This window comes from Heptranchias perlo, chromosome 4 (assembly GCF_035084215.1).
Source record: "Heptranchias perlo isolate sHepPer1 chromosome 4, sHepPer1.hap1, whole genome shotgun sequence".
NCBI lineage: Eukaryota > Metazoa > Chordata > Chondrichthyes > Hexanchiformes > Hexanchidae > Heptranchias > Heptranchias perlo.
In genome coordinates, this window is record NC_090328.1 from 46,502,101 (window position 1) to 46,529,990 (window position 27,890).

The window sequence follows — 27,890 nt, forward strand, 5'->3', positions numbered from 1 at the left end:
AATAGTCAGTGTTTTTTGGAATAAAGTTCCAGACTAAACAGCTGAAAAAGTTTAGTCTTACTTCATCAACCTCTTCCTCAAAAAAACCTACCCTTAACCCCTCTATCCTTGCAAACTACTGCCCCCATCTCCAATTTCACTTTCCAAAGTTCTTTAACATCCTCCCAAATCCATGTCCAGTTTTCCCACACCTCCATATATGCATCTCACCAGTTTTCAGCTCCTACCACAAGACTGAAAAGGCATTAACCAAAATCAGAAATGGCATCCTTTGTGGCCATGGTGCATTATCCCTCCTCACCCTCTCTGCAGCCCTTGATATGATCAGCAGTACAATCCTCCTCCAACTTCTGTCCTCCCAATGTCCAGCTCAATAGGACTGCCCTCATTTGATTCCACCCATGCCTATTGATTGCAGTCAGCACATCTCCAGCATTGGCTTCTCTTCCCATCCCCACACAGTTAGGGGTCACAGTCTCAGGATACGGAGTATGCCATTTAGAACAGAGATTGAGGAGAAATTTCTTCACTCAGAGGGTGGTGAACCTGTGGAATTCTCTACCACAGAAGGCAGTGGAGGCCAAGTCATTAGATGTATTCAAGAAGGAGATATATATTTCTTAATGCTAAAGGGACCAAGGGATATGGGGAAAAAGCGGGAACAGAGTTCTGAGTTAGACGATCAGCCATGATCATTTTGAATGTCGGAGCAGACCCAAAGGGCCGATTGGCCTACTCTTGCTCCTATTTTCTATGTTTCTGTCACCCAAGATGTACCCTTGGCTTCTTCCCCATCTACAATACTATGCTTTGGCGACATCTTCCGAAGACATAGGGGCATATTTCACATGTATGCTAGTGAAACCCAGCTCTGTCGCTTCATCACCTCAGGGTTGTCTGATTGCTGGTCTGACATCCAGTCTTGAATGAGCTGCAATTTCCTTCAGCTAAAGCACTGGAGGACTGAAGATATCATTTTCGGCCCCTGCCACAAACTCCGTACCCTTGACATAGATTCCACCCTACATGGCTACTGCCTTCGGTTGAACCAGATTGCTCGCAACCTCAACATCCCATTCTACTCAGATGAGTTTCCAACCCCATATTCTCTCCATCACAAAGAACTATAGCTCATCGGTTTTAAGATTTCCAATTTTGGGCCAGCTGCCTCACTGGCAATGGCCCTCAGGTAGGTTGTGGGGGGTGGGAAAAGGGGGTTAAAATGGGATTGCAGACAGTTCAGGAGTTCTGTAGAGACAGGAGCAGCAGTCCAGATACAACTTTTAAAAAACGCATCCATTTATTGGCAACCGCTGGTTAGTCCACAGCAGATGCTAGAAAAATGCAACATTTGTCCTTTTTGCCCCACAGTTTCCGCCCTCTAATCAGTGGGGAGAAATTGCCCCTTGTTGCACCCATTTTCCACCTGGAAATTAGGCGCAATGAGGACCAATTTCTCCCCCGTTGATTGTACAAGCACAAATGTCATGGAAGGACACCTGCTCCAGAATATCTTGTAGCCGATATCAACTTATGCCCAATTTAATGCAAGGTAGAAGGGCACCTTTTCTGAATCTTTGAAAAAAATACACAGAAGGGATTAATTGTAGGTACTTTAGACCAGTACTTCCAATTTCTAGAAAGAAATTTTTTTATCCAATACTCAATTTTGCAAACATTTGGAGCAGTGCGCAGGTGAGCAAGCCATAGAGGAGGCCAGAAAAGAGAGCCAAATAGACAGTGAATGAGTGGAAGGATAAACAAGCAAGGGAGAAAGACAGAAAATGAGAGAAAGAGATCAGAGAGACGAGGGAGAGAGTTAAAAACACAGCATATGCTATGTGCGCTAGAATAAAAAGGATGGGTGGGGGGGGGGGGAAGAGAGAGAGAGAGAGAGAGAGAGAGAGAGAGAGAGAGAGAGAGAGAGAGAGAGAGAGAGAGAGAGAGAGAAAAAACCTTCAGAAACAGTAAATGTGAATGAATGATTCAAGAATCTCCACAGTAGAAAATAAGTGGGGAGAGAAATACAACCCCTATTGCTCTTGGGTACTCATATAATGGCAAGTCAGAAATTCAAATTGTCAGCTTGATACAGCTAGTAGCACCCTTACTGCAAAGAACAAAGGTAGTGGGATCAAGCGCCACTTCAAGAATTGAGCATATAACCTAGGCTGACAGTCCAGTGCAGTACGGAGCGAGTGCTGCATTGTGGTTAAAGCAAAATCCCATGTATCTGTCCAATGGTTCAGGTAGATGTTATGAAGCTATGTGAAGAATAAGGAGTTTTCTCCACGTTGCAGCTATTTTCTTCCCTCAATTACCATGACCAAAAATAGACTAACTTACGATTCACCTCATTGCTGTTCATGAGATCTCTCATGTCTCCTTATGTAATAGTCACAGTATTTCAAATGTGTGAAGGGCTTTGAGATGTGCTAAGGTGCTATATAAAAGGCAAGTTTTTGTTTAAGGGAATTTTTTTTTTAAATGAAATAAGTTAGAGTTGGACTAGTTCTAATGCTTTTAATCTTAAAGCCTTCTCCTAGCAATTATAAAATTACTGGGGAGGGAACTTTTTAAAACTTGAGAAATAGTAAACCGTAGACTTTTTATCATTACAGAAAATCTCAACAGCAAATTGGTCCTGCTCGAGTATATATGTTGCACCAACAAATACATATCATTTAGGAATTAATTTTTAAAAAACTCTTCCCCATAGCAATAAATGACGGGAAAGTTTGTTTTAAAAATCCCTACTAGCGAACAAAGGATCGGAATTTAGGTTTATGTCTGCATGCCTCAAGTCCCTTATTTATCAGCTTCTTTTAAATTAAAGTTAAAAAATGAAGTTAAATTTTAAAATAAGAATTCTCCCTCTTTCACTTTTAAAATCTTATTTAAAAAAAAATTCCAAGCGACAGAGTGAATTCAAACTCGTAAGAGTTCAGTCCCTTTGCTACTATGGGATTTTTGAAAAGCTTTCTTTCGCTCCTTTGCCTTTTCATCCTTAACATTAATGGACCAGACGTGTGAAACAAGATTCTAAGGAACTATCAAGATTGCAAACGGTCAATTATAAAAAGAGGCAACACTCAAGACTTAAGATAAAATTATGCAAGTTGGCAGTATTGTTAAGAGTTACCTTTTCTTTTAAGGTAACTTTCTTTTAAAAAAAAATGTATAATCTAGAGATTGACAACAGATATTACAATATGATCTTGACAATAACTGATATTATTTAACCCAATGAGGATCAAGAATATTTTTTAAAAAGCAGAGTTTCTCAAATATTACATTATGTGGCACAAAAGTGTAATAGTCCTACAATTTATACCACATTCAGACATCTGCAATAAATGTTTATTTCAAAGACAATCCTGCAGGGAAACAGGCATCAGTGAATTAACTAGAACCACTTCACAATCTATTAAATAATTTAGTATACATTTAGTACTAAATGTTATAGGTAATTTATTTTACTTGCTTAGAAAAAAAGACAGTCAAGGTTCCCTGCTGGAAAGTGACAAGTGTGGATATTAGATAACAGCAAGATCAGACTCAGCTGTGGCACTCCCAAGGTTCAATCGCCCATGAAAACTCACTGACTAAACAGATACATAAAAATGGCCAGTTGAGAGAGGTACTGGAGTACTTGCTGGTGCCATAGAACTGTTCCCCTGTTACAGGGAAGTGGGGTTTAAACAAGCTGAAAATCTTTGTATTTATATGTTAGTTTTCATAGTACACTTGGGGAAGGGGCAGCAGAAGTAATAGAAAAGACCACTTTATTTTAGAAATAAAGTCTACTAAACACATAGCAGCAAGGAGAGAGAGAAGGATAAACCAGGTAACTATGGTCTAGCATCAGCTGTGGGCAAAGTCTTATAATCCATAATTTGAGACAATATTAGTGAGCATTCAGAAATATGTGGGTTAATCAAAAGACAGCCAGCACGAATTTGTTAAAAGCAAGTCTTGTTTGACAAATTTAATAAGTTTTTTTTTGTGACTGACTGAATAGACGATGGGAATGTAGCAGATACAGTGTATGTGCATTTTCAGAAAATGTTCGATAAAGTGTCGCACAAGAGGCTTGTTAGAAAAATATAGGCGAATGGTACGAGAAAATGTAGCAGGATGGATAAAAAGTGAATTGATGTACAGGAAACAAAGTTAGAGTAAATGGGTGTTGCTCAGGCTAGAAGCTGTGGAACTCAGGAGGCAGTGCTGGGTCTACTTTTATTTTTGGTATAGGTATATGATTTGGACTTGGGTATAGGTAACACAATCTTGAGAAATGCTGATGACACAAAACATGAGGGTTTGGAAAATAGCAAGGACGACTATAAAAGCCATCAAGACGACATAGGTTAGCAGAATGGGCAGACAGATGACAGATGCAATTTAATTTGGATTAAGTGTGTGGTAATATATTTTGGGAGGAAAAGCAAGGAATGAGTGTACATACTAATGGAAAGGCACCAAAGGATGTGGATAAACAGACACACCTAGAAGTTCAAATAAATATATAATTTCCTGAAAGTGCAAGTGCTGGTAAAAGGCCAACAACATTTTGGGTTTTATAAATGGGAACATAGGGCGCCATTTTAGCACCCGCTATCGGGTGCGTTCCTGGCAGGGGGGCTCCGAAAATCGGAGAATCCCGAAGTGGGTCGGGAGCCCGACTCCAACCCGCCCACTTCCGGGTTCCCCACTGACACGCCGGCATGCGCGCGCATCCCCCGCTGGTGGGAATCCCGCAGGCAATTAAAGCCAGCAGGATGCCACTTGAAGCTATTTATTTTGCTTGTTCAGGTCATTAACTGACCTGATTAAGGGATTATGTGAGGAGGGGTGCGATTTTAAAGCAAACTGGGACTGTTTCCCACACTGGGGGAAACACTCCCAGTTCAAATGGACCTGTTGCAGCTGTCAGCCTGTGGCAGCTGCAAAGGTCCATTTGACCGGGGGGGGGGGGGGGGGGGGGGAAGAGAGACCCTCACTCATTGCAGGAGGCCACTATGTCACTTGGGACAAAGTTTGGCCTCCACCACCCTCCTCCTGACAATCAAAGTCACCAACTTGCACACTTACCCCGGAATCCAGAGACATGTACCTACCTTGCGGACCCCCTCAGATGTACATCTTCCGGATGGGGGCCGCCGTAGCTGCAGTCATGACCTCCTCGGAGGGCGAACAGCATTACTAGCCTCACCATCCACGCCGTCCACCTCTGACACGTGGAGCTCCACAACAGAGCGCTGTGACACATCCACCTGTACAGCAGGAGGGAGGGCTACCGCAGAGAGAGATGCGTCGCAGAAGGCACTACCCTCGCCACAACGTCCGCAGACCAAGGCTCAGTTTCCTGGACCTCTCTGAGCAGCAGTGCACACGGAGGCTCAGAGTCACTCGACATGTAGTCGTGGACATCTGCAGCCTCCTTCATGCCAAGCTGCTCCTGGCTGGCCCAAGCACCATCTTCTTACCTGTCGTGGGTGACAGGCTGGGTGAGTGGGCGGAGATTTAGCAGATGCAATACAATATTGGAAAATGTGAGGTTATGCACTTTGGCAGGAAAAATCAGAGAGCAAGTTATTATCTTAATGGCGAGAAACTGGAAAGTACTGCACTACAAAGGGATCTGGGGGTCCTAGTGGAAGAAAATCAAAAAGTTAGTATGCAGGTGCAGCAGGTGATCAAGGCGGCCAACGGAATGTTGGCTTTTATTGCTGGGGGATAGAATATAAAAACAGAGAGATATTGCTGCAGTTATATAAGGTATTGGTGAGACCGTATCTGGAATACTGCATACAGTTTTGGTCTCCATACTTAAGACATACTTGCTCTCGAGGCAGTACAAAGAAGGTTCACTCGGTTAATCCCGGGGATGAGGGGGTGGACATATGAGGAGAGGATGAGTAGATTGGGACTCTACTCATTGGAGTTCAGAAGAACAAGAGGCGATCTTATTGAAACATATAAGATTGTGAAGGGGCTTGATCAGGTGGATGTGGTGAGGATGTTCCCAAGGATGGGTGAAACTAGAACGAGGGGGCATAATAAGGGGCTGCTCTTTCAAAACTGAGATGAGGAGAAACTTCTTCACTCAGAGGGTGGTCGGTCTGTGGAATTTGCTGCCCCAGGAAGCTGTGGAAGCTACATCATTAAATAAATTTAAAACAGAAATAGACAGTTTCCTAGAAGTAAAGGGAATTGGGGGTTACGGGGAGCGGGCAGGAAATTGGACATGAATTTAGATTTGAGGTTAGGATCAGATCAGCCATGATCTTATTGAATGGCGGAGCAGGCTCGAGGGGCCGATTGGCCTTCTCCTGCTCCTATTTCTTATGTTCTTATGGTGCATGCTAGGAATTTCTGCAAACTGCATATGCTCAGAATACACCAATGTAGATGGTAATGCCCTTCAACTGTTCTCGGGGGAAAAAATATCCATCCAAAGCCTAAGCTGTGGAGACAGGCTGAGCCCTTGAAGTAGAAACTTCAAAGATGGTATTAAAAGACATTGCAATGGTTGTTCAGAATTGGTTGTTTTCCCAAGTCCTTTGCAGTTTCTCATTGGTAGCATTCTAGGCCACTATATCCATACTTTCCCTGCCTCTTCTGTTCGGATTTGTTGCGATTTTACTTTGATTAACAAAGTGCGACAGCGAACATTCAACGCATGCTATGTGCAAAACTTTTAGTACATAGGTAAACATATTTTACAAAAGAGTACAGTAGTTTCATCTGAGCCAGAGTGTTTCTTTACACTTAATATTTCACCATTTTTTAATTCTTGCAAAGCTACTATGAAACCATATCTATGCTGTTGACAATATTTTCCACTGCCATTTCATTTAATTTTGTTCAATTGCCATGCCCCAATACAGGGACAAAAATACTGTATTTAATTTTAATGCACTCATTAAATTACAATTTTTTTTGCCTTTAAAACCCAATACAGTGCCTGTCCATGCACAATTCTGCAGTCCCTACAGTAAAGGCTCAGCTGTTCATAACCAGCTATTACAAGCAACATACTGCATTTTTGAGTTTAGTACAATTTATATAATGTGGTTGTAATCCTATCATCTTGTTAAGTGATAAAAGGAGGCAATAGTCAACCCAAACCATAATTTTGCTTAGACTATAAAATACCTGAACTAGTAGCTCTGGGTCAACACAAGTGTAAATGTGTGTCTGGTAGATATCATGTTGATTTAGACATGAGATTACCAATATAAACTGACAACAGGACCTGCAAACACAAATTATGGGCACTTCTCATCTGTCCTTCCCATACCAACTATCAACAGTTTTGAAAAATTTTACAAGAAAACTTTACTATACGTATTTAGTGGAGTAGCCAAACTATTAGAAGGGTACACATGCATATCAATGAGGACATTGTGTGGGTAATTTTCAACTTCACTACCTGGGTGATAACCTGGTGGAGCAGATAGTCTGCCCTTTATGGAACATGCCCGATTTTCATTCCATTGATTTCAATTAAATTAAAATTTGGGTGGGTTCAACAGGCAGGTTAATGCCCTAGCAGCAAAGCTGAAAATTACCCCCGTGTCTCAGTATTAATGAGGTATGGTTTTAAATCTGCTGTATTCTTGACTTTGTAGTCCTTTTTTCAGCATTATGATACAGCATTAGCTTGCATAAATTGTCTTGTTTATAAACAGTACAAAGAAGCTTTAAAAGTAATCACTGATTGATTAAGATCAGGGGGGTTAAATTGAATAAAGCCCAAATCCGGGCATGGGCATCGCGGTGAGTGATTAACCTGCACCCGATGGCCCCAATGCAGGCAGCACGAGACATTCTTGCTGCCTGGTCACTTACCTCGTCGAAGCACCATTATCCACATAGCAACAAACTCTTTCCGTCAGTATTCAACACTTCCAATCAGATGCTTCCTCTCATCACACATTACTGTTGCAAGCCACACACCCGCAACTCAAAACGTCACACACACTGGCAGATATTCAACCACGACAGGCACATCACCCAGACATCCTGCAGGATACTTACTGACACACTTCTCACTTTCTTGCAGGAGAAGGTGGCGCATAACAGGAGGCAGCAAGTGGCAGTGGCATTTAGCCCCTCAAGCCTGTTCCGCAATTCAAGATCATATTTGATCTGTGACCTAATTCCATATACCCGCCTTAGCCCCTTATCTCTTAATACCCTTGGTTCACAGAAATCGTTCAATCTCAGATTTAACGAGTGTGCTAGCACCAACTGCCGTTTGCAGAAGAGTGTTCCAAACTTCTCCCACCCTTTGCATGTAGAAGTGTTTCCTAACTTCACTCCTGCAAGTTCTGGCTCTAAATGTTAGGCTTTGTCCCCTCGTCCTAGTATTCAAGTATAGGAGACCTCCAAAAACAGGTATGAATGCATCTGCAGCCAAAAGCAATGATCCATCAACTAGCCTGTAAATCCTGCATGGTCCCTTTAGATAGCGCTGGAGTGGGGGGGGGGTCCTTCAGGCCATCTAAGACATGTTCAGGTGTACGTGGTTAAGACAATGCGTTGAGTGGAGCGTTGTGCCAAAATGGTGTCTTTAAATCAGCAATGCATACTGACCTAATGCATATTCTCCCTATTTTACATGCTGCCGGCATTCGTTACCTGCGCATGCGTGAAACCCTTTAGCAAGATGGCGACCAGCGACGTTATGCTAGAAGTGTGAGCGCGCATCCCGGACGCCATTTTGGAACTTCGGGAGGTCAGGTAGCGCCGAAACAACACAGCCGAATTTATAGCCCCAGTTCTTTTTAAAAATGAATAAGCTAATTGACCAAAACCATGGACTTTAACCAGATAAATACCCAAAATGAAATAACATCCCTTTGACACAGAACTTATTGCAAGAAAAGGCAGAAGAACTGCGATGGTTCAGGATTGTCCTGGAGTTGCCAGGCATTGAAGATTAATCTCCAGGACAATGCTACATGTATCCCATGGGGAAAAATCATTGGGATATTAAGAGAGAGAATTTTTCATTTTCTTTCAACATTAGTTATAAAAATATTGGAGCCGGGTATATCAAACTGCTCTGGCTATAAATAACCTGCATAAAATACTTGTAACAGTATGTTGACCTCGCCTTAAGCAGTAGCAGCATATGGGACAGTTGTTCTGAAATCAGAAAAGGCTACACTACATTGTAGTTTCCAAATCCTCTCCTCCAACACTTCCAAACATAGCCAAAACCGGGTCTGTTGGCATTACAAGTTTATTGGATATATAGTTACACTATAACAGCTATGACTCTGCAAATGTTGTACAAAATTTACATCACATCCCTAGTAGGGAAGGCAAAATTAGAGATAAGATTTTAATCATAATCTGTTTAATTTTATGAGCTGTACTCCAGCACTTTGCAGTATTTCCCCCTATAATATTTTAAGTTAGAGTTTCAAAAGTAAGGAGCTATTAAAGTATCAATGTAGTATTGGAGCAATAGTTACACAGCAAAACAGTAACAAAAATTTTTATGTACAATATTTAGCTATTGAAAGGAAACGTTAGGCTGCATATAATAAACATAAAACCGGATCATGCTGAACAAGTAAACAGCTAGAATTCGATGGTGCACAAAGATACCGAAACAGAACATGCATACTATAATGTCTTATCGGTACTCCATGTGGTAAATTTCCAATGTCTGCAAGCATACCAGCAAGTTTGGGCTAAGCATCAGATTTAGGATTTTGATGCTCCAATTTAAAAAAATCTTAACCACCCTTAACTTGTAGAATAATTTAGATCTGGAATTTAAAAAATACATTTTACATCCATTGGAGATAGTGGATCAGTGCATCCTCATTCACAATGTGAAGTTTATGCTGAATGGAAAGATTATGCAGAAGACCATCATCATTTGGCACACTTTAGGTTACTTAGACAGTTAATATATTCCTTGCAATTTTTGCTGATGCTTTTGATTCTTGTCTTCAGTTGGGGGATATATACATATATTAACTGTCTAAGTGAGCAAGTAAGAATCTCAGTGACCAGATGTATTGGCCACTGCCCATCTTCATTAACGGAATTTGACCCTCCCCCAGCAAGATTTTGGCACCTAATCCTCCGCTGAGCAAGAAAGCCCTGGTGAAAAAACAGAAGGTGAAAAGCGTTTAATGGATGGAATTGCTGAGGCTGAGTAAACAGATCTCCACCCATCTGTTGATTGGTAAAGCCACCACATTCCCCCATCCCCACTGAGCAACTTTACAGTCAGGTTCTCCCCCCCCCACAACTCCCCCATAACAAATATCAGGAATCCACCCCAGAAAAAGAAGAAATGGAGCACCCTCAACAATTCTTGGAGGACAATGGTTGGAAGACAGTGAGTCTAAGAATCCCTGAAGCACCAGTAAAGTCCCAGTATCTGAGTGAAATGATCAGCAAAATAAAATGTGAAAAATACAAGCTTCCTGTTCCCCCCCGCCCCCACACAGAGAAGGAACTATCCCTACCATCCCCTGAACCTACACCTGCCCCTCCCTCTGGCTGAACAAGAATCAGGAACCCCTCCACCCCCACTGAGCAGCAAGTTCTGGTTTGCATGCATTCTTCCCAAAGGCCAAAATCACCTTTTGTTCGCTGCTGGTTGAAACACCTCTTCCACCTCCTCCGTCCCTCCCACTCCCGCTGGCTGCATTTCCTGTTCCAATCCACTTGCTGGCTGCCAATCCCTTCCCCCAACCTCTAGTTGTAGATTTCCCCTCTCAGACTACCCTCACCCTATTTCATTTCTCCTTTTACAGTAACTCTTCCCCACCAGATGGCATTTCCTATCCACAGCACCCTCCACCTTTCCCTTTTAGGTGATCTAAATAAAATGGTAAAAAAAATCTGTAACTAAGAATGTTCCTGAAAACTGAATACAGCAGCCGAGTGTATCCCTAATCAAACAATTTTCTACAAGTGATCACGTTGAGCATAAAGAATTTGAAATTCAGAATGCTATGACTCAGCAAAAGCAAAGGGATTTAGGTGTCCAAGTACACAAATCACTAAAAGCTAGTGGCACTGGTTAAAAAAGATAATCTAAAAGGGAATGATACCAGGGCTTAAAAGCCTAAATTACAAGGATCGGTTTCATAAGCCTCGCATTTATCCCTTGAGTTTAGAAGGTCGAGGTCTGATCTAAATCAAGGTATTTAAAATGATTGAGGGATTCTTTAGTTACTCTGTATCTACCCTATTTCTTCTGGTGGGGGAATCCAGAACAAGGGCAATAATCTTAATATTAAGAGCTAGGCCATATAGAAGTGAAATCAGGAAGTAATTTTTCCTCACAAAAGGTAGTGAAAATCTGGAATTCTCTCTCAACTGGCTGTAGAGGCTAGAGTCAAAACGGAGATCGATAAGATTTTTTTTGTTAGGTAAGGGTATCAAGGGATATGGTGCAAAGGCGGGTAAATGGAGTTAAGGTACAGATCAGACACTATCTAATTGAATGGCAGAACAGGCTCGAGGGGCTGAATGGCCTACTCCTGCTCCTGAAGTTTTGGAGTAAGTTCGCAACAGGAAGATCAGGGCACAAAATTGAGTCATTCGTGGCGCAAGTCACAGATCACGCCGTTCCAGGAAATTCTGGGCCATAGTTATATGAAAAGGTACCAAGAAAACTTCTTGTAACTACGCTGACAATATTCACAGAACCAAATTTTAATAGTCCATTGTACAACATTAATAAATGCATATGGCTTTGCAGCCTATTGTTACAAACTATTTAGTGCAAAGATCATTGGAGAATAGCCTGTTGTTTTTCAACGTTTATCCTGTGTTCATAACATTCATAAAGCTGCAATTAAAATAAGGCTGAAATTTAACAGCAACTGATTATTTACAATTACCGAGATCAGGTTATCGAGAAAATTTAGTTTTGATTTGAATAGCTGGCTTCATTAGATTTTAACTATTTACTCACTACAATTACCAAGTGAATTGGATCAAAGGATGAAATGATACACAAGTTTGGATTGAAAAATGAACTTACATTTGTGTGTGGAACCATTGTTTAGATAAGCCAGATTTACTAGCTAGAATATTTGCATGCAAGTTTTAAATTTCTACAATTAACACAAAGCATAAGGTGACACGTTTAGAAAAATAGGGTGGGGGAAATAGAAGAGAACGAGTTAGTCAAACTGTAACCTTCTGTATTCCTACTGCTAAGAACTAGATTGAAGAGTGATGAATGAAAACCACGTCTGCCACTACTGACCTGTTGTAGAATTGGTCCAAGAGAGTTCTTGTCTTTCTGACTAACACCATCTTTCTGTAATCGGGCCAGAAGCTCTGGTTTCTTGAAGGGTTTTAGTACCAATAAGTGGATCACCCTATCCCTATAAGATCGTTGGAAAACACTGTTGTTTGTATTGCACTTCCTTATTGTACTTGCAGGATTAACGGGGGTTGACCTTTTCCGTTCAGGTACAGCATCTGGGATGCCTGGCGCTGGTTTACGAATCTGCACTCGCTTACCTAGAAATGGTACAAAAACAACTTCTAAATTGAAGGAAAATCAAGTTACAAGAAAAGCAAATTATATATTTACACTAAACTAAAAATTATTTACTTTGTGTTCCATTTAAATTACAAAGAAAAACTGCGTGGACAATGTCTTTTCAGCGATGTTTGATGACTTCAATATAAATGGTTCTACATTGTAGTTAATAGTGAACAAACATGGAAACCACATCCATGATTCCACTTAGTTAAATCGTACCAAGTGAACTTTCTCCATGCAGAATTGATGTTTCAGTTCACCTTCCTTCTTCCAAGTTGAAGTCCATGTCCACTTAGCTATAGAGTTTGCAGTTAAGTGAAATAAATTAAAGTATAGTCTCCATTGGGTAAGTGTGTTGAAAAATAATTAGAAAGGGGAGAATGAGAGTCTATTCTACAAAATTGTTACAATCTTAAATGCTTTAGAAGACTTACCAGCATCCATCTAGTCTTACTACATTTTATGCTAAATGCAAAACTCTGCAAATGAACATCATGAATGCAAATAGTGAATTGAGGCAACACTTTGATAGGTCATGTCAGTGATAGTACTACGCATAACCCTGATTTTGGGAGTACGGCAAAAATGGGCTTGAAGCTACCCAGTGACATAAGCTAGTCTCTGCGGGTAGCTCAAGGAACAGACTAAAGTCAATTTTGCAATGGCACAAGGAAAGTTTGTCCAGAGCTCACTTAGTTAAGGAGTGTAAAATCTGGCAAGGCAGCAACTCTTAAAAAGGTCTGTAGCCTGCCATTGAGTGGAAATTGTAATAACAGAAAAGCTGACAAATTGTTCACAGTACTAAAGCAGAAACATGTGGGCAGTACTGCTACTTTTGATGGAGTTGGAGACCCTGCAGCATCAAAGTAGGGTGTCCCCATTTGGGCTAAAGACCAATCCCCAGTAAATGCACAACAACTTGCATTTATATATCACCTTTAATGTAGAAAAACACTAAGACACTTCAAAGAAGCATAATCAGTCAAAGACACCGAGCCAAAGAAGGTGACCAAAAGATCAAAGAAGTAGGTCTGAAAGAACGAGAGGTGGAGGTTTAGGGGAGGGAATTCCAGAGTTTAGAACCTAGACTGCTGAATGCGCAGCCACCATATGTCGTGTGACAGAAATGGGAGATCCACAAGAGGTCAGAGTTAGGAGAACACAGAGTTCTCAGAGATAGGCAAGAGCAAGGCCGTGAAGGGATTTGAACATGAGGATGTGGATTTTAAATTGGAGGTGTTCAGGGACTGGGAATCAACGTAAGTCAGTGAGCATAGGGGTGATGGGTGAGTGGGACTAGGTGCGGGTTAGAATACAGGCAGAAGAGTTTTGGATAAGCTGAAGTTGAGAGCCAGAGGACACAGATTTAAGGTGATGGCAAAAGAACCAAAGGCAACATGAGGAAAAACTTTAAGCAGTGAGTGGTAATGATTTGGAGCGCGCTGCCTGAAAGGGTGGTGGAAGCAGATTCAATTGTGGCTTTCAAAAAGGAATTGGATAAATACTTGAAGGGAAAAAATTTGTAGGGCTATGGGGAAAGAGTGGGGAATGGGACTAACAGGATTGCTCTTACAAAGTGCCAGCACGGGCTCGGTGGACCAAATGGCCTCCTTCTGTGCTGTAACCATTCTATGATTCTACGGACTGTTTCAGTAGCAGGGTTGAGGTAGGGATGGAGACAGGCAATGTTAGAGATGGAAGTAGCCGGTCTTTGTGATGGACAGGACATGGACTCAGAAGCTCAGCTGGAGAGCAAATTAGACGCTGTGGTTGTAAACAGTCAGCTTCAACTGGAGACAGTGGCTGGGGAGAGGGATGGAATCGGCGGTGAGGGATACGAAGACAATGGCTGTGGTCATTCCAGTGTTTGATTGGAGGAAATTGCAGAAAATCCAGGACTGTACGTCAGACAAACAGGCAGACAACACAGAAGCAGTGGATAGGTAGAGTTAGGTGTTGCCAGCGTACATATGGAACCTGATGCTATGTCTTCAGATGATGTCACCGAGAGGCAACATTTAGATAAGGACTAGGAGGGGGCCAAGGATAGATCCTCAGGGGACTCCACAGGTAATTGTGCAGGAGCAGGGAGAAGCCATTACTGGAGATGCTCTGGCTGAGATTGGATACATAAGAACGGAACCAAACGAGGGCAATTTCATTAAGCTGGACAACGGAGGACAGGCGTTGGAGGAGAATGGTGTGCTTGACAGTGTCAAAGGCTGCAAAGATGTCGAGAAGGACGAGGAGAAATAATGCACCACGATCATAGTCACAGAGAATGTTATTTGTAACTTTGATTAGAACCATTTTAGTACTGTGGCAGGGGCGGAAACCTGATTGGAGAGATTCAAACATGGAGTTGCGGGAAAGATGGGCATGGATTTGGGAGGTGGCAACAAGTGAGCACTACATGGAAGGAGGTCACAATAAGAGTCAATGCTGTCAACCAGATCCATCATACCTGACTGCAAATAAGGAAGGGAAGTTAACAGGTATAAAAGAGAACACAAAAGGTAAAATGGTGTTCCTTAATTTTGCACAGATTTTATGGGGCCCCATCATGCATGGCACAAACCCAAGTTACGAACTCCTGAACCCCCTGGGAGGTATCATTTCAAGCATTGTCTTTTTGCACATACACTTTCATTGTAACAAACCTGGATGCCACACTCATTTTTCAGCTGGAGACAGCAATTCAGGAATGCTGGTCTGCTATTAGGGGATCTCTCAAGTAGGGTCAGCAGAGGTTAGCCCTGGTCTCAAGGGCATTCTCTCAAATATTTTTTCTTTTTCCAAAAATGCAGGTTCTGTGCACTGCTGCATAATGGAGTGACTGCCCTTTGGAGTACAGATATTACATATATAACATATTTGTGGTCAGATACCTCCTGCACAGTAATTGAGCGCAAACCCTGTGTAGCTATGAGGTTGATTTGAGGATCCATCATGCCCATATGGGTGCCATCTTCAACACCTTGCACTTAGGAACCCTGCCAACCCATGCAGACATACCTTATCAAACTAATGTCTCCTTTCCAGAGAAAGGTGACAAAGTTATTCTTCTCATGCAAACATAGCATGTGTCACTTGCTGGTACATGTGTGCACTGCTGACTGCCTGATGTGGCAGATGTTCCCTGGGCAATTTGGGTGGATCCAGTAGCATGAAAACTCCATGTTGTGGAAACCCATAGGAGAGCTGTCTGTTGCAGATCCAGTTTGCAAGTTTTCCAGAAGATGGTACAACTCTTATGTTTTGAAACAGAGATGGAGCGTGCACCCAGTGACATCTCCAGATAGGTGTAATGGGGTCTTTAAGTCCTGAGGTAGCAACGGTGTGGATAACAAATCTCTGGTCATTGTATCTGTATTTATTAGTCAATCACAAATTCCTCTTCCTCATCTTAATCCTGCAGCACATTGGAACCTTTTTAAAAAAAAAGTCACCACTTTGCATGGTATAATTTACCTGCCAATGGCAACTAAGAAAAATGGATACTTGTGACGGGGGTGAAAACAAACATAAAAATGCAAAAAATGGAGGAACACCCAGCAAAGTATAGCAGGACGTAACCAAAAAAAGTTTTTTAAATTTTCAAAATTTCCTGCAACAAAAAGCCTTCAAGAAACATACTTGCAGGTCAGGTTCAACGGACCATTGAACTTATCGGAAAGGAAAATCAGGCAGGGCATATATCTGACGGCGATCTGCAACCGCCCATTTTACATCCCCACTGAAATTGAAAGTTCCACCCAGTAGTGAGAGCAGAACAAAGATAAAAATTAAAAGCCCACATTGAGGCACAATATAAGGTCGAAATAGTCTACAAACTGGCACAATTTCACAAATGTTGAATATTTGAACACACTATTTAAGATCTTTGGCCATGAAATTATACTGTGAGATAATAGAAAAGGAATGCATGGCATGTTCGTCTGAAATTCTTAGTTCAGACATTAACTGCATTAAAGTAAATGAGCTACTGCATCTGATTAAACAAAGGAATTTTCAGCAAACCCTTAAAAGACTTCCAAGGTTTTAATCCCACAATGTAATTTCACAGCTTCTGTAAATTCTCAGTTGTAACGTCCTTACTAATGCCTTGGCTGAAATTAGCTAAATTAACTAACTCAGCAGGGATTGAAACTTGGGCCTTTCTGATCTCTATGTGCCAGTTACTTATTGCTTTAACCAGCTAGGAATTTTAAAAATGGAAACTTCATTTTGGCTTATTCCATAGATTATTACAATACAGAAACAGGCGATTTGGGACTATAAGTCTGTGCTGATGTTTTTCTCCACAAGAAAAGTCAAACTAGACGAATCCCATTTTCCTGTTCTCTCCCCAGACCTGTTAATATTTATTTTTCAAGCAACTAATTTCTTTTTGAAAGAAAATATGAACTGTTTGAGGCAGAAATTTCTACATTCTAACCATCTTCCAAAGATTTTTTTTCAAAAAACCTTGCTTTATCCACTTTTCTGATCCCTGACCAATTAAAAACAGCTGAACAATAACAAGTTTCTAATTACTATTATGCTGATAAAAGTACCCAAAGCCCACTATTGACAAACAAGATTCAAAAAAGGTAGGTACTTGATTAATGAACACAAAAATATTTCAGAACAGGGAATGGCCATTATGTGCAACAAGTCCATCCCTTTCTCAGATTTTCCTACCCACCCACCTTCTCATCAGATCCCTCAATCCCTCCAGAAACAGACATTTAATTGTCTCAAACTATTACGTACTCTATTATTTTGTTGCAAAGGTGCAGGTGAACTTTAATGGGGAGAAAAGATCAATAATTGCTATTAGTAAGAGAATGCCATTCTTAATTTAATAATTTAGAATGTAACCAGATTGCTACTTTAATTCCTAATGTTTATTTGGCTCTGGCTGTCAGAGCAGGGTGGCAACCAATCAAAAAAATTTTGTTATATAAATGAAGTAGTTTAATTCTTTAAAGGACTACTCTAAAAATTGTTTTTACCCAAACAATTCAATATATCAATGAATATTTATGTGTAAACTGATGTACATTGCAGATTGCAGCCACATGTACAAACAGCCACATTTTTAAGATTTACTTAATTTTACTCATTTAATGCTGCAATGCCCATACAGAAACACATCTATCAACTTTAATCTTGTGGCTAATTCCCAGTTTATTTGCCTCCAAGCCTACCTAAAATTGAGCAGGTGTTTGGTTTACAACAGATGCATGTTTGAACTGATGTGTCAATGTTGCATTGTCAAGCAAGTCTGTCCTTTCTTAATCTACTGGTATGCCTTCAGAGTAGTGTTTGATCAGAAATTCATCTCTGCCTTTGAGAAAGGAAATTTCCTAAGGATAGCCAAGCTTCTGTGCCCAAAGATTAAATGTTACAACTATGCTGTGCTCCCCGCCCTACCACAGGGGTTTGTTGCCACAGAAATGCGGGTCTTGGACAGACTGCTGTGCTTCACATCCTGACCATAGGCTGAAATTCTGCCAAAAATCAAGACTCATTGCTCCGGCTATACCATTATCCCCCCCCTCCACCCACCCTTGGGACACAAATCCGGTCTTGAGCCTACTGCTATGATCCCCACTTGTTATCAAGCCGAAATGTCTCTGCAAATTGGGGCCTGGACCTACTGCTGTTAGCTCACACTCTGCCACCCCTACCAGTCTTTTGTTTTCAAATTAATTTCTACCATGATTAATTTTCATAGTTTGGGGCTTATTCATAGCCCATTCCTCATGAAATGTCCATTGCTACAATTCAATCAATTTCAAGCCAGCCATATTCAGCATACTGCTGTTATTTAAATACATCTGGGCCACGTCTATTTCCTAATTTAGCTAATACATTTTGGAAAACTGTTCCCTGCTTTTAATACATTTTAATTGAACAAAGTTTGATTTCCTCGTTTTTAATTAATTTTGGGTTAAGTCTGTTCGATTTCCTTTAATTAATGCATTTTGTGGCATTTTGCACCAACCACATTCAATACCCACTACTTCAATTTAAAAAGTTTCAGAGAGGACCAATAAATAACCACAACTTATCTTTACTTAATAAATGTTTGCAGGTAAAGCCATCTTACTTTCCAATGTGACTGGAGATTCTCCAGTTTTTAAAGTAAATTATCCAACCTTCATTTTATCTGAAGAAAGGTTCTGCAAAGTCACGTGCATGACAAGGCTACTGCTAACTAAGGACAAGCCAAATATGTGGCCTTATCTACAGATCACCCGACCAAAATGCATATGCTTGGAATGAATTTATTAGAGACAGCGGGGATGATTTTCTGCAGGAGTTGTCCGGCTTGTCTGCTGTAACTTCAGCAGAAAAGCCCCAGGGAAACGACAAACAGCATTTATGCAATTTTTTTAGGATCTCAGCTTGTTTGCCGGGGTTATTACAGACAATTGGGAAAAGCCCCGCAGAAATTCACCCACAGTGTATTACGGTATTGTCCTCTGAAGAGATGTGAGCAAGAGCGAGCCGAGAGCCAAACAAATCACAGATTTATAAGAATACAAGAAATAGGAGCAGGAGTAGGCCATATAGTCCCTTGAGCCTGCTCCACCATTCAATAAGATCAGGGCTGATCTTCAACCTCAACTCCATTTTCCTGCCCGATCCCCATATCCCCCGATTCTCTTAAAAGTCCAAAAATCTATCAATCTCAGCCTTGAATATACTCAATGACTGAGCATCCACAGCCCTCTGGGGTAGAAAATTCCAAATATTCATAACCCTGAGTGAAGAAATTTCTCATCAGTCCTAAATAGCCAACCCCTTATTCTGCGACTATGCCCCCAGTTCTAGACTCTCCAGCCAGGGGAAACAGCCTCTCGTCATCTAGCTTCTCAAGCCCTCTCAGAATCGTATATGTTTCAATGAGATCACCTTTCGTTCTTCTAAACTCGAGAGTATAGACCCATTCTACTCAATCTCTCCTCATAGAACAACCCTCTCATCCCAGGAATCAATCTAGTGGACCTTTGTTGCACCTCCTCTAAAGGCAAATATATCTTTAGGTGAGGAGACCAAAACTGTACACAATACTCAAGTTGTGGTCTCACCAAAGCCCTGTATAATTGCAGGAAGACTTCCCTACTCTTGTACTCCAACCCCCTTGCAATAAAGGCTGATGTACTATTTTCCTTCCTAATTGCTTGCTGTACCTGCATGTTGACTCTGTGATTCGTGTACAAGGACACCCAAATCCCTCTGAACACCAACATTTAATAGTTTCTCACCCTTCAAAAATATTCTGTTTTTCTATTCTATTCAAAGTGAATAACCTCACATTTCTCCACCTGCCACCTTCTTGCTCACTCACTTAATCTGTCTATATCCCTTTGCAGACTCTTTGCGTTCTCCTCACAGCTTACTTTCCCACCTAGCTTTGTATCATCAGCAAACTTGGATACATTACATTCAGTCCCTTCATCTAAGTCATTAATATAAAAAGTGAGAGAATTTGCATTTATATAGTGACTTATGTCCTCAAAATATCCCAAAGTGCTACATAGCCATTATTGAGGATTCAATCACAACAGTGATTAGCTGAAGAGTCATTGAGTTTTTAAAAATTCATTAGTGGGATGTGGGCGTCGCTGGCGAGGCCGGCATTTATTGCCCATCCCTAACTGCCCTTAAGGTGGTGGTGATGATGAGCTGCTTTCTTGGACCGCTGCAGTCTGTGTGGTGAAGGTTCTCCCACAGTGCTGTTAGGAAGGGAGTTCCAGGATTTTGACCCAGTGACGATGAAGGAACAGAGATATATTTCCAAGTCAGGATGGTGTGTGACTTGGAGGGGAGCGTGCAGGTGGTGGTGTTCCCATGTGCCTGCTGCTCTTGTCCTTCTAGGTGGTAGAGGTCGCGGGTTTGGGAGGAGCTGTCGAAGAAGCTTTGGCAAGTTGCTGCAGTGCGTCCTGTGGATGGTACACACTGCAGCCACTGTGCGCCGGTGGTGAAGGGAGTGAATGTTTAGGGTGGTGGATGGGTTGTAGCCACAGTATTTATGTGGCTGGTCCAGTTAAATTTCTGGTCAATGGTGACTCCCACGATGTTGATGGTGGGGGATTCGGCGATGATAATGCCATTGAAAGTCAAGGGGAGGTGGTTAGACTCTTTCTCTTGTTGAAGATGGTTAGATGGAGTGGAGAATCAATTCTTGACTTACTGTCTTTCAGCTTAATTGAGTGTACCTTTGTTGCGATTATGAGGTTGCAATAGGAAGAATTGAACCACATTAAAATAACTGAAGTTTAAAAGGTTCAACCAAAAATAATGCAATCCATTAAGATTTTTAAATTTGTTGCAAAAGATTTAATTGTGCTATCAATTCTTGGATACCAATTTCTTGATCAGCTTGGCTCAGTACCACAAGCACTGGAGTCAGAAGCAAATGAATCTTGTTTGACACCTAGTAGTGAGGGAGTATTGTATAGTCACAGCTGCTATCTGCCTGTTGAGATATGATTCAAAGAAGAGCAGGAACTTGTCCCAATATCCTGGGCACCTCAACTAACACCATTAAAAACTTACTGCTGCTTGTGGAACTTTGCTGCAAGCAAATTAACTGCCACTTTAACCTATATAGCAAGTGACTTAATTTGTATGTGAAGTGTTTTCAAACATGTTGAAATGCAATATGGTGCTTTGTAAATTGAAATTCTCTCCTCTTCTTCCTTCAAGACAATAAAAATCAGCTCTGCAAAAGTTATGCCATTCCAATTTGTACACAGTAAGCACGTGACAAGTCTTAAATTTTACTTACAAAGTGTAAAGATCGTTAGAACATATTGTGTGAAATGCAATTTTAAGTTGTCACACTGTAGTTTTAAACTCGTACAGCTGAAGGAGTTTCTAGAGCAGCACAGCACAAATTAATTCTAGAAGCACGACAAAACACAGCTGAAAGCAAATGCAGAGATCTCCTGCTTTCGGCCACAATTGGAAATACAAATGACCCAATCTACCTTGTACTAATGACAGAATACACTTTTTCATGGGTCTCCTGATCTCCTATTAACTTTGTGTTACATCAATGTTCTGAACCAGTTTGGTGCTATAGTGTGCTTGTGTCATGACACGAAACAGGGTCATGACGTGCAGAGCGATGCCAGCTCAATATCAAATTCCCTGGGCAGCCTGCTGTATAGAATGTCATATGGCTATCTTCCGAGACACAGAGACCAGAATAAATCAGCAGCATAAATAGGGTAACACAGTGCATGTAAGTTGCACTCCTTAGGGCTACACAAAGGAAACAGCAGAGTATAAATGTACGTTAAATAACAGTACACATCTGGTCAACCTGATCACTTTACGATACCTTTATTGTACAACACTGTCACTGATGATAGCATTGACTTCGGTGGTCACATAGTAAATAGAGCGCTGGGGATCACAGACTTATGAAAAGAGGTGTTTTTTTTGCAGATGCCGCTGGAATATAACCACTGCTATCAGATATTGCGGCAGTCATGTTTTCTAGCCTGTTTGGAGATTTCTCAGCTATTGGAAAGCATAACAGCCAGAAATAAAGTTGAGAGCCACGATTTTGAAAAAAAAATGCAGACATAATCCCTATACTTTTGTTTTCAGCTGTTAGCCTGCTGGGCAATACAAACATGGCATTATTCATAGATGGTTTTCCTCGAGTTCACATACTTTCCATGAAAAAAAAATTTGCTCTTACCTACATATCGTCCACCAGGTTTAATAACTTTGGTACTTCGACTACGGGTTTCTTCCTCTGCTTGAGTCATCCGTTCTCGTGTTATCTGATAAGAATCATTTGTTGCACATATTGTAATTTTATCCTGTATACTTCCAAAGCAGTCCTGTTCTGCAACTCCATTGCTAGAGAGAGAGATTGGATGTTAAATTATGTAAAAAGATAAAATTAACTTCAATGTTCCATCACCTTCATAACATTAACAAATTTAAGCTATATTTGAATAAAAGTTGCTTTTATTAAAAATGGTTATGTTGAATTGTATATTATACTGCACAATTGACCACTTTATACATCTTTTATTCCATTCCCAAATTTGTTATAATTAAATAATAACGTTTCTCAATGCATGTAATCAGATAGAATTCAACAGTAACTCTGGATATACACCTACAGCTGGAACAATCCATTTGGGGAGAGGTGCAGAAAGATACGAGTTCACAAACTAGCAGTTAAAAGATTTACTATTATTTTTGCAATTTTGGTTTAGCCATTAACTTCCCAATTCTGTATCATCTGATCACCTTTAAATTATTCACTCTTTCAGTTCCTCCTCCTCCAAGTGGACTCATAACAGTAGTCGGAGGCCAGTACATATATATTAGTCTGTTGGGCTACGTTGTCCTCTATTTACTAATGTTACTAACAAAATCAATGAGTACGAAGTGTGGGAACTTTATATTGTTAATACTCATGCTGACTTTTTATTTGCTTAACATTAGTGAATGGAAAAATATATACCCCTTAATGTTGTGCATCACATAACAATACAGCTCAGAAACAAACATATTTGGGTTAAGTACCTCTAACCAATCTTAAAAGTTGTACAAGATGTATTAATTCATTAACAGCAGGTCTACTGCATACTTCAATATGAAATTAAATATAAAATTTGATCTAAAAAATACCTGCCAGAAACACCATTGCATACTAATGGTATTTTTCAATGGTATATTTCAACAACATCCTGGCCACTTGGGGCTTTTAAGTGACATGTTTTTAAAATATCTGCCGTTTATTATCCTTTGTAAACAATTTTACAACACCAAGTTATAGTCCAACAAATTTATTTTAAATTCCACAAGCTTTCGGAGGCTTCCTCCTTCGTCAGGTGAACGGTGTGGAAAAATGTGTGAAAAATTTTTCCACACCGTTCACCTGACGAAGGAGGAAGCCTCCGAAAGCTTGTGGAATTTAAAATAAATTTGTTGGACTATAACTTGGTGTTGTAAAATTGTTTACAATTGTCAACCCCAGTCCATCACCGGCATCTCCACATCATGTTTATTATCCTCCTATTGAACTTACTGGTTACGTTGTCTTGACATAATTTTCTAACTGCTTTAGTAATTCCAAATGATTTATTCCCTAGTTCATTAATACTAATTTAGTTTCTTTTTATCCAACTACATGCCTTTCAATCCCTTTTTGTGGCCATCACATTGAGGGATGTCAGTGCTGAACAATGGAATATTTTCCCACTTTAGGGCAACCACATGTGGAACAAAATTCCCTTTCTGCCACAACCATAAGCCTTACCCCCAGAACACCCCCCAATACTGCAAGATTCTTCTACCCCCTTCCCATTTCCTGCTGTGGCCATACTTATAACCTTTGAGTAAGATGCATTAGTTTAGTTCCAATTTATGTAGAAATTGTGTGCTGTGGACCCATATGTACTATGAAATGGGTTGAAACCACCCAAATTAATTTTGTATGGGACTCTTACAGTCAGTAGAGATAGCAGCCAATCATTCCATCAGTCCAAGCTCAATTTAAAGCCACATCCTAGAGGTGAAACGTGTGTGTTAACCCATTGCGCCATCCTTGCCTTCTAGACCGGTCATTACTCTTTTAGATAATCGTTTAAAGCATTGCCAGTGCTTGCCAATTTGCACACAAGTGTTTTCACAAATTGGAGTAATGGAGTAGGTTGTTTGCTTCACTTACTTATACCCATTGTTTTGTAGCAGTAAAATTGCAGAAATGGCAGTATTTTAAAATCATAAAATGAGATTGGATAAGCAAGATGGAGATTCTTGAACTGTTCCATATAACCATCAGAATTCTTGGTTTCTTGAAATCACGGAGTATGATTGTACCCCATAATATTTTAATCCCATACATGTGCAATCATTGAATGATTTATGTGACCTGCCGGATTCACCAACAGTTTCTGCAAATTCCTACAACCTGCCACATTCTACCATGCATTTTCTTTTAGATCAAAACACTGTCATAATGTGACTTCTTATATAAAAGCAAACAGGATACAAACAAATGATCTAACATTTGGAACAAACAGGTTGACTTAGGCATTCTTTGATCAAGTTAGCTCGTTGAATAAACATTCAATAGGGTCCAATGTATATACTGTAATTGTTTTTTTTTTAAAACTTGGGAGTCATCCACAATACTATAAATAAAAACACTGGTTTACAGTACCTGGAGATATACTGCTGGACACAGTCAAAGCTTCCCTGAGGGTTATCTTTTCCAACATTGGATACATAAAAGTCAAAATTTCGCACTTCGTTGCGGGCATCTGTTCTTGGAATCTTTATCAACTATGGAGAAATGAAAATAAATGCTAGCAATTGAAAGAAAAAAGTCCTTTTCTTTTAAAGAAAGAGAAAACCGATCTGCAGCAGGTTATCCTTGGATAAATTAATCAATATAACCTTTTCAGCATAGTGCTTAGAGAACAATGCAACCGAAGGGGGGGAAAAAGTATCTCTAGCAACAGGTTTTCACACAACCTGAAGGACTGAATGAAAAGAGAAGTTAGCTATCACTACTGGCCGAGTTTCCATACAGTCTTTCCTAGCAATGGAGTTTCCATTTCAGGAGAAATTGAAATATCAACTTCATTTACAAGACATTTGTTGGAAGATCATATCTTAGCACACATTTAATTGGCATTTGTCTTTATAATATTTCCAACAGATTACCCAAAGTACAAAGTGGAATAGAGGTCATAGAAACATCAGTGCCCACGCGTAAGAAAGCATTTATTAGTATTCATTGATCATGCTGAAGCTTTTAATTTGGACAGCCAAGTGAAGTATGAGATGTTATTTGTTTTCCCTGAAGAACCATAGAAGTTTACTTAGAGCACCAAAACTAATCCCACTGCCTCACAATGTCCCCATAGCATTATGTTTTCTCAGCTTCAAATATTTTCCCAATTTTCCCTTAAATGATGCAATGGCATCTGACTCAGCCACTTCCAGTGCCAAAGCATACCATGCACTAACAACCCTTTACATAAATAAATTTCTCCTAACCTCTCTTCTTGCTGTTAGCAACAATTTAAGAAGTGCAGTAGCGTAGTGGTCACCACCTCCCCTATCAAAAGGCCCATCATCTACCATTCCGTCCACTATGCAATAGCCCATCTCCAACCTCCCTTTCCTCTCAGGGTCCTTGAATGGGAACACAGGAACAGGTGTAGGCCATTCAGGCTCTTGAACCTGTTCCATCATTCTATTAGATCATGGGAGATCTGTACCTCAACTCCATTTACCCACCTTGATATCCCTTGATACCCTTACCCAACAAAAATCTATTAATCGTCTTGAAAATTTCAATTGACCCACCCAACATCCACAGCAGTTTGAGAGAGTTCCAGATTTCCACTAATCTGTGTGGAAAAAAGTGCTTTCCAATTTCACTCCTAAATGGCCTAGCTCTAATTTTAAGAATATGCAGCACAGGAAATTGTTTCTCTGTATCTACCCCATCGTATTCCTTTACCTTTCTAATTACCTTGATTAGATTAACCCTCAACCTTCTAAACTCAAAGATAAACAAGCCAAGTTTATGCAACCTGTCCTCATACTTTAATCCTTTAAGCCCTGGTCTCATTCTGAATCTGCACTGTATATATCTTTCCTGAGGCTCGGTGCCTAAAACTGAATGCCGTACTCCAGGTGGGGTCTTACCAAGGTTCTGCACACTTTTGAATTCCAACTCCATTGAGATAAAGGTCAACATTGCATTAGCCTTTTTGATTACTTTTTGTACCTGTGCACTAGCTTTAATGATTTGTGTATATTGACACCCGTTGCTCATCCATAGCTCCTAGTCTTTCACCATAATGAAAATATTCAGATTTTTATTTCTCAGATCCAAAGCGAATGACCCCAGTCCACTTCAGTGATGTGTAGGGAATGACAGATTGAAAAGTGAAGAAGATATTGTGATAGTTCTATTGTATAGATAATAAGCAACATATTGTGTGCATAAAATTGCATATATCAATCTAGCTAGGATAAGTCCTATGATTAGTGGACTGAGGTCACAAAGCGAAGGGCTGTTCATGAATTATCTGGTGTTTTACCATGGTATTAAGCAGTTTGATCAGATGATCTGTCAAGAATCTGAAATCATCTAGGCATCCTGCAGCAAGGCCAAATTGATACTCTAATATTAAAATAGGTCTTTATTTTATACAAGACAAGGCAAAAGTAGTAATCTTGCTCCTGTGAGTTTACCCACCAATGTAACCAACAAGAAAATCTGCTCATCACTCACCCACTATTAGAGTCCCATCACTGGGAATGTCAAGAGTTTTTGGATATCACGTGTAACATTATGACAGCTGCCAAAATGTTTGACGTCATTTTAGAGGCTGAAGGCTTCTATTGACTGCAGGTGATCAAATAGAGCAAACTTTTGTTCTTGCCAATCAAAACACTTGCTTTGTTACTCAAACATATTAGTTAGTCCAACTGTGTAAGTTTGAGTGAAAAAGCATGTATCTTGATTGGCAAGAACAAAAGTTTGCTCTATTTGCAATGTCCCTGTGACCTAATATACCCAAGTGCCCAAGCAGCAGCACTGGCACTAACCACCAATGTTGAGTGCCCAATCAAAATTAAGAGTAAACTATGAAATCTTTCAATATGGGAAACGGGTTTAATAATTTTGGGATGTAACCCTTACAAAACAATATTTAAAAAGGATAACATCCATGGAGTTTAAGGGAAAGAAATCTGTAGTATGTAGTGACTGACCAAGATTTTCATTTTTGATCAGAGGCAAGGTTTCCAGAGGGAACTGGAAAAAAAAATTGTCAAAAAGGAAACTTTTAAGAAAACACACAAAATTACCCTTTGACAGTTTATCAATTAATATGAACTTAAAATGTATCTTTTTTCTTTATAGTTCCAAAAAAACTTTTAAAAAAATGAAAATGGATGTTTAAAACATTAATGGAGAGCCAAAGGTTAGTTGGCTCTCTACCAATATCGAATTTTAAACTGATTCAAAAGCTGGGAGTGGATCTTTGTGCATGTAAGCAGTTTTCCTGGCCATAAAGTCTGCCAGCCCCATGTTGCTCAATGGAGGATCTGGTCTTAAACTGGCACCTGTAGTATTCATAATACATACTGGGACTGTTGGCAACACACTTCTTTACCTACAGCCTGCTGCAGACCTGTTGTTCTGTATATCTCTGGCCCTCCATTCAGGGCTGGTATGCTAATCATGCTGGGATTTAATGCTTTTGTTTCTTCTCTCCCTTCCATTTAGACACGTAAGGGAAAAGGCTCCAGAAGGATTATTGGCCCTTGGGGATGTCTGTCTCCACTCAGC

The 27,890-nt window shown here is 40.3% G+C and overlaps 1 protein-coding gene across 1 annotated transcript in view; it reads right to left on the reverse strand.

Annotated features, from left to right (window-relative positions):
• Window positions 1–27,890, reverse strand: part of ell2 (elongation factor for RNA polymerase II 2) — a 133,647-nt gene that overhangs the window by 53,997 nt on the left and 51,760 nt on the right. The window contains exons 3-5 of the mRNA XM_067982865.1: window positions 24,738–24,859; window positions 22,254–22,417; window positions 12,260–12,519 (exon numbers count right to left, since the gene is read on the reverse strand). Of these exons, the coding sequence (XP_067838966.1) occupies window positions 12,260–12,519; window positions 22,254–22,417; window positions 24,738–24,859 (546 nt within the window). The remainder of the gene's footprint in view (window positions 1–12,259; window positions 12,520–22,253; window positions 22,418–24,737; window positions 24,860–27,890) is intronic.